This window comes from Falco naumanni, chromosome Z, assembly GCF_017639655.2.
Source record: "Falco naumanni isolate bFalNau1 chromosome Z, bFalNau1.pat, whole genome shotgun sequence".
In the NCBI taxonomy this organism is placed as follows: Eukaryota; Metazoa; Chordata; class Aves; order Falconiformes; family Falconidae; genus Falco; species Falco naumanni.
Window position 1 is genome coordinate 67338330 of NC_054080.1, and position 16598 is coordinate 67354927.

At 37.3% G+C, this 16598-nt stretch overlaps 1 protein-coding gene across 4 annotated transcripts in view; it reads left to right on the forward strand.

Moving 5' to 3' along the window:
- Positions 1 to 16598, forward strand: part of ARL15 (ADP ribosylation factor like GTPase 15) — a 240324-nt gene that overhangs the window by 11782 nt on the left and 211944 nt on the right. For 3 of the 4 annotated variants that reach the window (XR_005825643.1, XM_040580218.1, XM_040580217.1), the window contains 2 exons: positions 935 to 1025; positions 1643 to 1699. The exons of the other annotated variant lie outside the window; for it this stretch is intronic. Coding sequence is in view for 2 of the 3 variants with exons in the window: in XM_040580218.1 (XP_040436152.1) it covers positions 1646 to 1699 (54 nt within the window). In the remaining variant the exon portion in view is untranslated. The remainder of the gene's footprint in view (positions 1 to 934; positions 1026 to 1642; positions 1700 to 16598) is intronic. 4 annotated transcript variants of the gene reach the window in all.

Here is a 16598-nt window from a genome sequence, read left to right on the forward strand (position 1 = left end):
TAAACATTAGGAAACTAGTAGAGAGGGTAATGAAGCACTGGGCTACATTGCTTGGGGAAGTCAGCCATCCCTGGAACCTTTGGAAAAATGGTCTGCAAATACTGTCAGGAGGGTATGGATATGGTTTATAACCCCACTCCACCACTTTGTATAACATAGGATTTCTCAAAGTCCGTTCTATTCCTATTTTCTGTGACTTTTTTTCTGTGGGAAAGTCAGAGCAGAAGTCATAGAACTGGATGTTTGTTCTGAAAACTGACAAAAGAAGACAAAACATCCTGGCAATTTAAATGGTGCTTTGAAGCAGCGTTTCCTTGTCAGTAATAATATTCAAGATTGCTTCCAGTAAGAAAAAAAATCAATGATGTGGTTGAGGTTAGCTTTCAGGTTTTTGTGCTGTGTTTTTTGACTTTCAGACAGTTCAGTGTAATATTGTTTGCTTAAAATTTAAATTTAACAATTACAGCATAAGAAAAATGGTTGCTATGCATTTTTTTATTACTTACAATTCATAAGCATGGATCTGATTAAATGAGTAATTAAACTGCAGAATTTTTTTGGGTGGGGGGATGTTAAAAGCAGAAGCTGAAAAAAAAGAGTGTTTTCACTGATACTGTTTCAAGTATGTACCATACAGCAGTTCACCTTCGACATCTTAAAATACATGCAGATGATGTGTGAACTTGTTAAATAAATATAGATAATATGTTCCACTTGATTGCTTTAATTTTTGCCTACAGTGACTTCTCAAATACTTCATTTAAAGTAATTCTTCAATTGCTTTTCTGAATTGTAAGCCTGGTTTATTGTTCCTGACCATGTATTAACAAAATGGCAAATTTACAGTAGGTTTTATTTTGGTGTTGGGGAGGTGCATTGATTTTCTAGCTTCTTTATGCTATTTAAAGAAGGTGTTTTTCATCTGTTTCATTAGAAACTCATAGTCCATCCACAGCCTCTCTGGGTGACTGCAGAAGACATAGAATTGTGGAATCACAAGAAATTGGAAGTTGAGCGAGTTGAGGGTAAAAACTTTTAATATGATTATTTACAACTGTAAGAGCAGATTAAATAAAATAGTTGAGACAATAGAGTTTTCTATTTTGAACAGAAAACTAAAGGAGCATGACTTCAAAAATATGGGAACATTAACTTGTATGCATTATTTTGGTATATACAGGAAGAGAGTTTGAATCATGATATGGGGAGAGAACTATAATATTTAAACATAGAAGATCTTTACAGTCCACTAAGAAACTAAAAGCACTTTACTCTCTTAAAATGTCTCTTGCAGGTTGTTTTTAAACAAGAGTAGATAAAAATAAATTGGACTAAAAGCTTGTATGCCAAATGTTAATCTGTATAGGCATTTGGGGGAGCATTAGGTAATTTGAAGCCTATAATGAAATACCTAATTAGTAAATGTAATGGTTTCAGCAGCTGCTTCTGTATGAAAGGTAGTATAGTAACTGCATAATCTGAATTTATATGGTATTTTTCTCAGCTTGTTCAATACAACCTTACAGAATAAAGATAAAGTAATACCATCAAATGTTTCTTTCAGGGGAGAGGGGGAGATGGGAAGAAAACTAATTGTTAATAAATAGCATTCTTGGTAATGTCTTTATTTTAATTTCTTTAGACTATGTCTGAATGTATCCAGCTCTCATTTGCTGTTTGTAGAATTGGCATTTACACGGTAAGGTAAAGTTCTGACTAAATAATTTCTGTTAGTGTTAATGCCATTTGATTGAAAAGAGGTTACTAATTTTTTGGGGATCAGGATTAAGTGACGCAGTTAACAAAAGGGATTTGTCATATTAGTTTATATAACCAGACTGCAGCATGGTTTTTGTCCTGTCAAAGGTTTACTAATACTCAGACAGAAGTATTCTTCACTTCAGTTAAAAAGGTAAAGAAAAATTCAGACAACTTCTTCAGGTGTAAGAAAATTTAGAGTTCATGTGCATTAGTTGCTGAGAATTCTGGCCCAATGTAATTTCTGAAGGGTTTGTATACATTTGCTTTTAAGTATCCATGATGTTTGAGTAACGTTATATATTAACATGTTATGCATGTACTGTTGTAAACTTTGTCTGGAGTGCCTTAATATTTTCCAATGTTATCAAGTTAAACTTCCCAAACCTTAATTAAATGATGTATGAGATGCAAGGTTTACTTTAAACTTATGTCCCAAATATGCTAAGTTATTTTTTTGCTGCTCCCAGTTTTTCCAATTGAAGATGAGAACAGTTAAATGAACGGGGTGTTTCATAGAAATTGATTGTGTAAACTCTGCTTACACAGTGCCTTAGACACTGTTGTTCAAACCATGCTTCAAATCCTGGTGCTTTTGGAGTGGGAGTGCTGCTCCTACTGTTAATACTTTTCAGGAGGAAGCCTGGTGCATACCACTTCCCATTTTATGAGGCTGTACAGTCAAAAGTGTGGGTGACTTTTAAATAACTGTGATAAGGACTGTGTACCACCATTAAGTCCTTCTTAAATGTTGAAATGTTTAAATGTTAAAGCTTAACACTTGCTTTTGTTCTTAGAATTTGGTTCCTGGTAGGGTTTAATACCTGCTGGATGTTTTTTCCCCATGGCATTTGCCTGCATTGTGTTTTCAGCATCTATACCACTATTTTCTAAATGGTAGAAAATAACAGATTTGGGCAATATGGACAAAATCCTCATGGAGGAAACTGCTACTGGCAAAGTCAAGGGCATATTTTCCTGTGGTATTTAAGTTCCTTAGAGAGACTTTCTCCCTCCAAATTCCATATGAGAGGAATATGCTTATCCTGAAGGATCAGAGAGAGTTACAGTATGAGGTTTTAATGCCTGCAAGTTACGCAAACCATCTGCCAGGTCTTTAGAAGGCTATTGTGAACTGTCTAATTTGAGAGGATGCCCAAATATAATTGTGTGTATATTGCAGAATTGGGTGTGAGTAAGTATAATGTATAGCAAAATACACCCTCTGACAATAATTGGTTCTGTTTTGTTGTAAAATAGGTAAGTGCGGTGTATGTACGGTAATGGGCTGCTAAGTTCTGGTAGCTGCAGTTATAGTGATAGCTGGATAACTGATGTCTCATTGTGACCTTTGGGGCAGCATAATATTTAATTTCATCAAACATTTTCCATTAAAAAGTATAAAGAGGTAGCTAGCTTCATTTATGAAAATGCTAAGAGGAACTGATTTCATTGACTGCTGGTGCTTAAGGGAGGAAAGTGAGGAGAATGATGAAGTAGACTTGAGAGCATCCAGAGGTGCACTGTTGTGGCCGCATTATAGAGGCAGAACATGTGTCCCATGTAAAGTGCAACTGAAGGATAAAATAATTCATTTAGGAGAATGCTAGGTGCCAAGAGTACTTGCTTACATAGAAATGTCTATCATAGGAAAGGCAAGTTTCAGGGAATCTGACCGGAGAGTGGGTTTGGACAGCTTTGGTATTCGAGTAAAGTCTGAGGTGAGGTGATAGTGAGGGCTATGTGGAAGTGCAGCATGATAGTTCTTCTCTCCACACTCTGCCCTCTCATGCTCAGTCATCTAGCTTGGTCACTGGCTTTGTTGCTCAGGTGTCTGGCAGCTAGCAGGTGTGGTGGTCCCTACTGATGTCCAGAAGCAAACTAGAAAACTCTGTTTCATATGCCCCATTTAATACATTCCTTTTATCTTTTACTGTGTGCTTTGTACTGCATGCTGTTTTGCAGATTTAATAGTTTTTCTGTTTGTTTGTTGATTGATTGATTTTTATGCTAAAGCTAAGCAGTCTGCCAGTCCTTACTAGCACCATGTGTTCAGTTTGTGCTGTATTACTTGGAAACTTCCTGTTCTGCACGTCCTCATACAGTGCAGCAAGTATTTTGCAAGTATCTTGCAAAGGCTCTTAGTCCTTTGGACTACAGACATCTCAATTGTTAGTCTGTTATCAAGCCGCTTATCAGTAATGCTGTTGAACACCCATTACTTCAGCTGCACTGCTCCATTAATTAGGCTTCCTATTTTTCAGACCTGTACAGATTATGAAATGGAGGAAAGGTCTGTATAGTTATCCATGGCAAAAGGGTCTGTGCTGCCTTCAGCCACCATGTCTAATGAGATAAAAGTTGGTTGTGTTGAGCTGGGAAGAACATAGATCTTCGCATGAGTGCACAAATAGATGTGATGCCCGCTTTGGGGGATTAAACCAGATGAGATTACTTAGAAGGGTATACCCTGGAAAGGGAAAGTAGAAAAGCAGAGGTGGTTGGTGTAAGCAGAGGTGGTTGGTGTAAGAACTGTGCAGATATTTATAAGGATCTGAAGCCGAAAGGTGTGTATCCTAAAATGAAAACATATCATAACCTTGAATGAAAACTTTGTAGATTAAAAAAAACAATCAACCAACCAACCAACCAAAACGAAACTGCATTTCCTCTGTGTCTTTTACACAGCTGGTACCTTCTGGCAGAAGTACAAGTCTTTTCAGATGCATGTTTCTGCTTCTTCCACCATGCTGGTGTCTGAGTGAGATGTGTCTGTTGGAAGTGTGGGAACAGGCAGATAAATTACTTGAATCTGCATGACTGGAGATTGTAAGCATATGACAGTTTGTACCAAAGCTTATAGCTGCATTATCATTAACTTCCTTTCTGTTCCTGATTTAATTTTCTTAACCAGGTAAAAATCCTAATAAAATAATGCTGGAGAGTTAAACCTACATGAACTTCAGAGGAAAAATATTGCAAAATTCCTTGTCTTCTAAGACAGTTTTTATGATGGGATGTTTGCCACCTCTACAGGTATTTGGGTCTGAACCTCAGAAACAACATGCACGATTGTATGGCTACACATCTTTTCAAGAAGGTTCTCTGTTACCCTGTACTAGGCTTTGAGACTTTTTTCTTCTAAACTGTTTGCATATAATAGTAAGCTTTTCTGATCAGGGGTAATAAGGTTTTATTTTCTGTCCCTACCCCCTAAATGTGACTCCAAGGAATAAGCAAAGAGTAATTTTCCAATTGCTTGTTGTTTTAGTTAACAAAACGAGGATAGAAACCTGTGCAGTGATGAGAACCATGCAGAAAAACTAAGGAGACTTAGCGGAAGCATGGTCCTTTGGTATGCATTAGAAAAAAATACGCTGGAAAATAACATTTTTTCCTTCTCAGGAAATAAAAAAATAACAGTTTTCCTTGATTGCAGAGTATGGCATCAATAGAGGAACAATTAGAAAACACTCATTTAAAAACAGAATAGTACGGATAACAAAAGCTCTCTGTAGAGCTTTCTGCTTCTTAGATGCTGTGTGTGGCAAAAGTGATGTACTATAGCAGCATTGCATCAATGTTGGCGTCTTCCTGAAAATGTTGAGTAATGGATATTTTGGTATTAGTAGCCTCTTGGCTTGAATTTGCACAGTGAGATGTGGAAATAAATGATGTATTTATACAGCTGTGCTTGCTATAGTTTATATATGGTAAGTATAGTAAATGATGCAAATGTGCTTTTAGTTCTCTGGTTTACTTGGGTTTAACTTAGATTTGTCTTTGTTTATAATGATAATGTCTTGAAATGATTTGACTGGAAGCAGCTGGTGTTTTAAGGAATTTGACGTTAGAACAAAACAACATTTATTCGTGAAGTGGTGGAGGGGAAGCTTTTAAGAGAAACCAACTGAGGCAGTATCTAAAGGCAGTCATGGAATAGGAGGTAATATGGGAGTGTGTTTGGAAAGGTTCAGCAGCCAGCCTGTGACTTACAGTATGGAAAGCTTCCTGTGAGACTTTTCCCCTCCCCAACGTGGTTTCCCATTGGAAAATGCAAAGTTAAAGTAGCAACAGAGCTCATCTAGCATATCCTGTCTACTCCTCCCTTTCCCATGTCATGTCCTTGACACGAGCAGCAAAACAAAGGCACAAAAAGGCAGCAGGAAAAATTCTTTTATGTGCTACCCTTTGGGAAATGTGGACAATTCCATTCACAGTCACTGTTGATATTTTGTGGGTAGACTGCTGGAAAGGAAAGGTATAAATATTTTCAACTTCCAGCCTTAAATAAGAGGTGCTTACTATCACCCGAGTCTTGGCAGTGACTTGCGTTTAATGGGAGTATGTCCATTTTGCTGCAAATCTGCAGTCAAGCTGATTGCACCATACTGATTGTGGTGTGCGTTGCGACCTACTTAAACAGGAGAAAGAGCCAGAAATTTCTGATGCATGTGTTGTTCTGTGTGTGTGGATGTTAAGATACACTGTGGGTTTTCTTGCTATGAGATCTTCCCTTCTGCTTTTGTGAAATAAAGAATTGTGACCTTTTTTTTAGTTTTTTGTTTTTTCCAATGGGGAAATTAAAGACATGTGAAGTGGGAGATCATCAAGGCTGGGCCAGGAGTGAGGATCAGAATAAAATTCTCTACCCATTCTCTCCCCAGAGTTCACTGGTTAAAGTAAACTGTACTTGAATTGCTGATCAGCCTCCCTTTGTGGTCAGAGCTCACATTACCTGCTCGAAGAGCTCAGCAGCTTGGTCCAGCCAATGCAGGTGCCACAGCCTTACTGCCCTTAGCTATTAACTGATACACACTGTACTTGCAGCCCTTTGACAACCTCTGACAAGTAGTTACTGATTTCACTGGGAAAGGTATGGTTTGCCAAACTGGCCTGTTAATTTTTTTCAGAGTGAAATGTCTGATGGACAAACTTGCAAGCTGCAATAGGGTTTGTCTTGAACTAGGAACATTATGAACTCTAGTTGTATTTCTTGTGACTGGTCTTTGATGGCCTCTTCCTGCTCTAGAAAACAGCAGTGCTATTCCATAGACCATTAACTTTAGGAAGGACTAGGAAAAAAGCCCAGATCCTCATTACAAGACTCTTAAAGCTCTTCTGTTCAAAGAAGTTGCCATTCAGTTTGTGTTTGTCAAAGCTATGTGATTAGTTATCCTGTACATAATACTGTTTTGCATCTTCCCTTTGGAAGTTAGGATTCCTGCTCTTCAGTGGTGCTTTCTTTCCAGAAAACAGTTGTGTAACGTACTGGCAAAATGTCAGGTTTTGCCTTCAGTGGCTGGTCTGCATGAAAAATAAACAACTCCTGTCAGCTCAAGTGATGCAAAGGGTGATTGTGTGAGCACAGAATTTTCCTGATGGCCTCTGCAGAGCATCCTTTTTTTGTAGTTTGCAAAGTAGCCTCTTTAATTATAAAAATAAAAAAATAATTCTTTAAAATGAATAACAGATTTAAGATGTAAATTGCAAGTACATTGTAAAGCAAAGGTATTAAAAATTGACAGTCTGCTATCAAAAATATCATGTGCTTGAAATTTGAGCTGCCCTGTGGCAGTGGACTCGGAAAGATAGTAGTGGGACATGTTGAATTACTAAGTGGCAAGTGTACAAACCCAAAGTTAGCTGTATCATTGGAATTACTGAGGGGTCAAAACCGCTAGAAATGCCTCTTCAGTGACAATGATTTTTTTTTTCTTTCACATACTGTAGACTAGAGGTTGGGACTATGCGTAGCCATAAGGTTACCAGAAAAGCAAGTTAATTTGCAAGAACTCCTGGAGTCTGGCTGGGCAATTCTAAATTATGGCAAAAGATTGCCCTAGGATTATGCTGAAAGTTGCATGCACTGCTCTCTGTGTATGGGTGCAGTCATATGCTCTACTTTACACAGTTACATAATATGAATCTAACAAGTGGTTTGCAAGTGGAAATGGCAAGTGTCAGTAATATATATATAATTCATAGTATCTGCATACATCTCTTCTAGTTGCATTGCTCTGTTGTTGCTCACACTCTTCCCAAAAGTGGTGTTGTTTTTTAGTAATAGATTGGAGATTGTTTCTGATTAGTCTGTATTTGCCTTTAACAGCAGCTGGACAGCCACAGTGTATTAGAAATTATATTTCTTGAAGGATAATTACTTTTTAACAAGATGTCATGTTACAGCACCAGTGGGATCAATCTGTTCTTCAGGTCTTAGACTTGTTTTGATACTGTGAACTCAAAAGCTTGTCTATTTTCCTTAGACTTTTGATAAAACATTGCCTTTCCCTATGAACATGCTTACACTGTATCCGGAGGGCATCAATGATATGTTACTATTATGATTAGTATTGTAAATAGTTTAACTCTGTTTTCTGAAGACATAATGCGTTTGTTCAAGAATAGGTATCTTTAAGGGGAAGAGGTCATACAAGTGGGTAGGAGGAAAAATTAAAGGAAGTGCATCAAATGCCACAAAATTTCATCTGGGTTGGTTTTTGGGTTTTTTGGGTTTTTTTTTTGGGGGGGTGGGGCACGAAATTACAACTACCCTTCTAATTCTCTACATTAGCATGTTTTTGTCCTTGGTGTTTTTAATGTTTCTTCTCACCATAAAGTTTAAAACGTTTGCTCAGGTGTTGAAGTTACATTTTAAAGTGCTCTGCTGAATTTCTTGCTGCTACATCTTCTTTATAATTATAGTCTGCTGTCTTCAAAATGCTTTGAGACTGTGTCCCTGTGTAATTAAAGCCGTGAATGTTTTTTGGGAAGGCTGTTCTGCAGCATCCTTTAGATCCTTTTAAAAGTAAATCGCCCTCTATAAATCAGCCTTCTATTTCAGTGTTTTATTTTTTTTTTATTTTGATCAGTTTGATTCACACAAATCTTAAACCTATTTATATTATCTAATATGAAGACCTTAGAAGAGTGCCACTTTATTTTTATTGGCAAAGATTTATATAGCACAAAATTGCATTGAATTTTTAAAATGGCTTTATATTGTTGGGTATTATGTTGTTGAAGAGTAGAAAATGACAGTGTTTAATAGGTAATGTTATTATCTATACAGTGTTATTATTTATACAATACATTATATATTTAATGTTATTATTTATACAATGGTTCCAGTGGTATAAATGTGTATAAGTATACATACTTATATTTCAAAAGGTAGCTTTTGAGTAATTAAATGTATTAGTATTTCATATGCCATTCTGAGCAATGGGCTTCAGAGTTAGTAAGATGTGAGAATAATGTCAAGGATGTCTTGTGTCCTACAAAGCAGAGGTTACTTACAGCTATCATGTGTCATGTTGTGACCAAGACTTTAAAATTCTGATTCTGTGTTGCCGCAATTGCCTGCACGAATGTAGGCAAATCTCTTGCACCTCCCTGGGCAGCAGTATCCCAAACTTGCAACTTGCATTTCTTAGCTGTATTTAATACTTTCAGTTAAAGTGCTAGACCCACCTTGTTTCACTCAACCCTTTTGACATCCTCTTTAAGAGCACATAATCACAATTTATTTTATTAAATGTTGCATCCCAGGCCAAAATGTGACCTATCCTTTTTGCTTATCTTCTTGCTCTTTGAGGGGCAGTTCTCCGATGTGCTTTTAGTATGTTTACTTCTCGTTGAAGAGAAACACGTAGTGCAGTGCACAGGCCTTCCTCAGTCCAAGTCCCATGAAATACACGCTTATGTCCCGTTTGAGATAAACTGACTTGGCAGAAGAGCTGCAAGACTGCACAGAGGTGATTTCTTGTGTTAGGTAGTTGTAGCTAGCAGAAGTTGAAGGCAAATACTCCTAATCTCTGACCATTCTGTGGTAATGTGTCAGTTACCTGATTTGGCAAATGTGCCTAAAAGCCCCTCCTCACCTCCCCAGAAATCCCAAACTCAGCCAGGTGGTGTGGTTCTGCATGTTTACGTTTTTTTGGTTCAGCTGTTTGTGGAATTACCTTAATGTAATCTGCTAAAGTTTGTAATTGTCTTTTCTCTTTTATCCCGCGGTTCAGTTACTTTATTTATTTTCTACACTCCCACCCTGTTCAATGGTCCCTTAAGCATCATGTTTATTTTCTTCATCTCTCTGATGTCGTTCTGCTTCATCCTGGCCTTCTCTGTTAGATCTGACTTCTTGCCACTGGCAGAAATAATGCTTTTTATTCTGTACAACTCACTTCCCTTGGACCTGAGACTGTTTCTTAGTGCGGCTTTATTGATTTTCTCCAGTTTTAGGACAGAGTTTTGTTGGGGTGAGTGGTGGTGGCGAAAAGGTATGTGTGCAGTGGAAACATTTTGAGATTAATTGCATGCTAGAATCCGTTTCCCTCAAATTCCATTAATAATGGCTTTTAACCACTGTTCACACTGCAGTGTGGTCAGGCAACATACACTTCAATTTATGGAAGATGGTTGTTTGTTCCCGGAGTCTAAAATGCATGCATTTCCAAAACATGGGAGACTTTGTTTCTTAGCCAGGCCTCTGTGGTGTTAAGTGTTCTCCTGAAGATCTGCTTACTGTGTGGTGTTGTCATCTTGAATTACATGGAAGGCTTTCCAGTGTATTTCTCTGGATTATGTACTTGTACATCTTGAATTACATGGAAGGCTTTCCAGTGTATTTCTCTGGATTATGTACTCTTAAGTAATAACCACTCTGTATAGGGTTGTACCTAGAAGTCCGGCAGAGGTTGATACTCTGTTCAATTCCTGGCGTAGTCTCTGCTGTGACAAGCAGACTACAGGCAGATAGAATGTATCAAAGACAGCAGCAGTGTGTGTGTAAAACATGCAGGTTCTGTGCCATGTGCACTTCTTGTCTACATGAATACAAGGTGGGATTTGTTGTGAAGTTGAAACTGTATAGACAAAAGATCCTGGAATGATGAAGGGAGAGTGAAATGAGCCTACAGAGTAAAACTTGATAAAGGCTTTTGATTATTGACAGAGAAGGTTTGTGTTTCAGATGCTTTTGCCTTTCTCTTTTTAAGAATTGGGTATTTTCTGCTTGAATTTATTTCCTGTAGAAGAGAAAAAATCTACTGAGAGGCTCACAAGAGCAGGTTGGGTCATGTCTGGGGTATGTTAGAAGGAAATAACTCTTGGTTTCAAGGGTACTGAAAGCTTTTCTCTGTAACACCTCTCTTAGAACAAGAAGGTAACTCTGAAAGTGGTCAAGTGTGAAAATGCACACCTTGACATACCAGATTAAAAAGCAGAGGCTACAGTAATATGAGAACCCCAAATGTGGGACCTCAGCCTTACAGGTGAGAATAACATGGTGCTCATAGAAGGGAGTTCTAAATCCAAATACCCCATGAATAAGAAGGTCTAAATGTGTGTATATAAAAAAGTTGCATTGAAATGAGCTCTGCTGAGTCAGTGGAAATGTGAGGTTCTATGACTACCGGATAATGAGCAAGAAAACCACAATAAAAGGAATGGAGGTTTTAGGTGTGTGTTCTGCTGAGGCTGTAAGGTAATGTGAATTAATAAGTTATCACACTCTAATGATAATCTAGTGGATGGTAAATCAGCTTCAGATGGAGAATATGAATAAAGCTCTTAATTATGAAATCTGAATGTGTTTGGAAATGCCTGTGGAGCTGTTCTTCTTGATGGTTTTCTTATTCTCTCTGCTTGTGAGCTGGAATCTTGCAGCTAACGGCTCAACTTTCAAGCTTCCTGATGAGACACAGGCTAATTATTTTTTTCTCGGCAGGATTAACTGATGTCTAAAATGCAAACAATTTGCTGGTACTCCACAGCAAGTTCTGGACAAGATCTTGTGGTTCCGAATCATGGTGCCTTAGGTGATTGACGTCGGGGCATTTGAATTCTGACATTAGCCTTCAGCTTTTTTCTGCTGTTGAAATTAGAACATCATTAGAAAAAATATATTGTGATTGCAAATTTTTTTGTGAATTCTAGCATAGGATTGAGAAAAGATAGGCTTGTTTTGTGTGAGTTAGGGATTTTCCCTTCTGAAACACTGTAGTATGGAAAGCTCTTTCCTGAAGAAGGAAGTTGTTAGTAATTTTCCCTATTTCTTGAATTATATTGCAAAGAATGTCATTTGGTTTCATGTTGTCACTACTCTGTTACATTTCTGACCTCTTTCCAGCTTTCTTTTCAAGTCAAGATAGTTGCGCCAGGTAAGCTGGCATCTTTATTCTCTTAATATTCTGTTCTGATTAAGTAATTATTTTTTCCCACAGATGTGGTATTGTATGTGACCAGCATTCAGAACTTGCTGGGTTTTATCCCATTCCCTTCATTACTGTAATATTTTTGTTAAAAAAATTGTGTTATTTCAGCATGTGTTTTGCCTGCTTGCCATAACAACTGCTGCAAGGAAGGTCTTCTGCCATTAATAAGGACAGCGTTCAGTGGAGAACAGAAAAGACAGTGTGCATAACAAACGTGGTGCCAAAACTTTTTTTATCTATAAAAGCTGCATATAAATTTTTACTATTATATGTTTAGTATGTTGAAGTTGAACTATTGCAGGTCTTTGTGTTGTTGTTTAGACACTGGGCACTGATGTATTCCTTAGCTCTTAAACTGACTTAGTAACTTTCTGATGGTTATGCCTGTGTTTTGTACTGAAAACAGATTTCTTATGAAGAGTAAGCTTTGATTCTCGGTGGAGCTTTGCAAGAGTTATTTGGGATACCAAAGAAGGTCTTTCTGTAAGGGTCTTTTACATTCCTGTTTTGGGTTTGTCAAGATTGAAATGCCTCCTTTTTAAAGAAGGGCTTATTTGAGAAAAGTGCTTTATAGATAGATGTATTAATGGATTAATGTGTTGCCGATAATGCAAGATTTCATGTCACTGACTGGTAAAGTACAAGAAGCCTCAGAAACAAAGTCTGCCCTGATGCAGATAATATTCTGTTTTTCATATTCGCAAGACAGAATCATAAAATAGGACTGAAAGGAGTAAGAGTCATCTAATTCAGCCCTGGCTCGGAAGCAGGATGAGCTGTGGCCAAACCAGCTCTGACCAGGCTGGTTCTCAAAAAACCCCAGCAGATTCTATAATCTCCTGGCAATCTCTTCTGGAGTTCAACTAGCTGTACTGTTCTACACACTGGTTTTCTAAGATAGAACCTAGATCTCCTGTTAATATCTCTTACTACAGTTTAAGCTCTTTAAGGCCAGGCTGGATGGAGCTTTGATCAACTTGGTCTAGTGGAGGGTATCCCTGGCAATGGCAGAGGGGTTGGACCCACATGATCTTTAAGGTCCCTTCCGACCCAAACCATTCCGTGATTCTGTCATTCTTTTTCTATCATATTTTATGCATAGCAAACAAGGAGAAAAGTGTGTTCCTTTGTCATTTGGAAATTGGTTGTCATATACTTTTTCAGCTTTCTGTAAACTAACAATGGGCCATTCTGTACAGAACCCCAAAGTTACAGCCAGAGTGAGGAGTTGTGTAGCAGGTTACAGTTCAGAGGTGCTGCCATGTAAATCTCCTTTGTTCTTTTGCCTTATTTACTCCAATAAAATGGGGCTCAGAAGCAGCTGATTATTTTGTGCTGAATATATTCAATTACTTGATGAGGATCATTTACTGGATGGGCACTCTTCTGTCAAGGATACTTGGAAAGACTCTTAGATGATAAGCTTCACCAGTGTAAGCACTTGATTTTATTGGGCAATATAAACAACATAAATACCTGGATGTTCCCAGAACAGTGGGTGAAACCATGCAACAGATTCAATGATTTTTCTTTCTTCTTTCTTAAGAGACTTAAGAAACCAGTTGTGACTCTGCACCTCTTCTGTAGCAGTTGGGAAGATAGGATTTTTATAGTGACAGGATTCTTTCCCCTGAAGAATAGTATACTTTGAACAAAAAACCATTGTAAATGCTTCTGTCATTGGATTGTATTTGATTAACGGAGAACATGAATCACTATGAAATTAGGCGCCCGGTCTTAACTTCTTGTATTACATACAGACAAATTGACTTCAGTGCAGCTGTTTGCTGTGATTTGTTACAGAGAGAACTCATTCTATTTCTGATATAACAATAAGGAAGTTGCTATTTAAAATCTGGAAAGCAGTTTATAGGATTAGAGTCCATATATGTGATTTTTGTGGGATGTAATGCTGTTTCTTTCCACAGCTAAAAACTGGTAAATCTGAACAATTTGTAAGTTTGGATTACATTCTGCTTACGAGTAACCAAAGGCCAATGGCTGCCTGTCTAGCATGAAGGCTCTTGTCAGTTGATTCAGGACAGTCTGCCTGGTTGGATTTATAGTCTAATAGAAAGTATTTGCTGTTTGGTTAAGCTTTTTAGGAAGAGGCAAGACCTGTAGGGCTTTCATGAGAGTGTTTTGTTGCTTAAATTAGAGGGGGTGAGGTTAATTCACTTTTTATGCATAAGCATTAAAATGGTTAAGGTGGTTGAACTGTGAATCAAAGTGATTGGTGTTTGTTCAGATGTTATTTGCTTCATACAAAACAAATTAATTGGTTTATTGCCTTGCTACATTTGAAGGAGTAGATAAACTACAGATTCCAAACCAGTTAAAGTGTCCACTTTTCTATTTATTGTTATTTGCAAGTTTCTGTTTAGACTAATTGCAGTCTAGAAGGTTTCTCTTCTGTCTTGTTTGTTTTGTTTGGAGTTTATCCAAAAGGCAGTTGCTTAAGTAGTTTCTCACAGCTTTTAGAAATCCACATTCCAGTAGGAAAAAATATTAATTTGTTTATATTAATCTAGCTACATAATTCAAAATATGTATCTTGTGTGTCTGTTTCATGTTCACATAATAAATGAAGTATGATGTCTATTGTACATTTTCAGATGTCTTCAGGAACCATAGAAGGTGCACCAAGAAATAGATATCACCATCAGAACTCCAAATAATATTGCAAAAACATGAATACTTCCAAGAGACAGATTTTTTTGAACAAGTAGCTGCATATTTTGATGGATAAGTTGAGTTGGATCGCCCTCAAAATTCCAAATCATGCTTGTCTTCAGCTTTCAGTAACACTGAATTGTTTGCTAGTAAAGTTGAGGGGTGGCAGGCAAAAAGCTTGTTAGGTAAACCAGTGAGTTAGGTAAACCAGCAAATAAAATGCGTATTTTAACACAGTTGAAACAGATAGCTCTGGGATACTCTACAAGTTAAGCATCTTTTTGTTTATCTTGTTGGAAACTGTGAAGCTGATGTCATATGTGGGTTCTAACTGTGATAGGAAAATTTTCAGCTGCACATCATGGATATATGCAAATATACGTGGTTTTCTAATGAAAAATACTGCATTAGTTGTAGCGGCCATGCTTCAGATGTTACTTGATCTTGGACAGTTGGTATCTTTCATAACTTCATGTTAACATAACATTAGACTACAGAATTATTATCAGTTTTCTAGGTTTTTTGTTAACTTGTAGTTTAATGTTGTGATCCTACTTATCAACTGCATTTGAATTAGAAGTTTAAAATCTATTAGAAGGTTAGTGATTTTTGATGGAGGACAGTTTCTTGATTTCACTCACCAATTTTGGATTGCCCCTGTGAGCTAAAGGGACAAATGGCAGTACTCACCAAAGAAAGTGATTTTTGATGCTGTCACTATTAAAATGGCACAGCTGAGCTATGTCAAATGCAGCTGGTTCAGTATGTTTAAAAGAGACTGTGCAGCTGCTTTTAGAATCTCTGACTTTAAAATGCCTGTATACAGTCTCTGAGCAGAAGTTCCAAACTGTTTTATGTGGTGGAATTAATGCTTGAGTGCTACGTTTTGCAGGAAATGTAATGTTAATTCCCTTGTTTAAAACAGGTCCCAGCAAAGAACCAGAAGTGGAATGAAGTGCAAGAGTAAACAGAAGCAGCAGCAAGTTGTTTAGGGAGAAGGAAAGAATATTCCTTCCCCTACCCCCATGGTGGAAGTGTGGAATGAATGCTCAAAACAGGGTAAAAGCAAACCCAGAAAAATGAGAACCACATGAATGAAAACTAATTTCCAAATAATAAATTTCTATTGGCATTTTTTTGAGCAACATTTGAGTAAATTTTTTATTTGAGTAAATAATTTGGTTTTGGGCTAGTTCCTGTATTGTAGAGTTAAAGCAGAGAGAGATTGTATTGTTATGTATTCATTATTATAATATTTAATTTTGAATGGCTTCTTTATTTAAAATAAAGCCCAACTACACAAGAGTCAGCTGCTTTTGTGTGGTGTCACATGAGGCACATCTAATAATTTGAGCAGATGGCTATAGACAGGTTTTGTCTTAGAAGTACCTCTAAATGTGAAATAAAATGCTATGTTTTTAGAACTCAGCATCATACACACATCTTTTTCAAAAAGTCTGAGAGCAGAATGCATACTTCAGAATGGTAGTGTAAGAAAATGAAGTACATTTTAGAGTGGTCATGACATGCAGGTAATTTAAAGAAACATTCTCAGTGTGTGAGGACTTAACAATTGTGAGTCAGTATGTTTGAGGGTTGGTTGGGCTTGGTGTGGTTTTTTGGAACTGGTACCTTTTTTCCCTTCCCTCTGCCCTGGCAGATAAGGCTTATTCTGGTCTATTTTACAGAAATACAGTATATGATTTGTACTTCAAGTCATATTTCTTGTGGTGAAATACAGGATTTTTCTAGTGTATGACCACCTACTTGGTCAGCCAGCAATACTAATACATGAAATTAAAAGCAATTATGTATGGAGCCAGAGAGAGAGAGGTCTTAGGCTAGTTTCTGTCAGATGAGTGTCTGCGTCTGGAGTACCTTCTGTGCTGTAAAAATGCTTCAGACTCATTTTGGCTTATTATCCAGCGTTCTCAGAATGTGATGTGA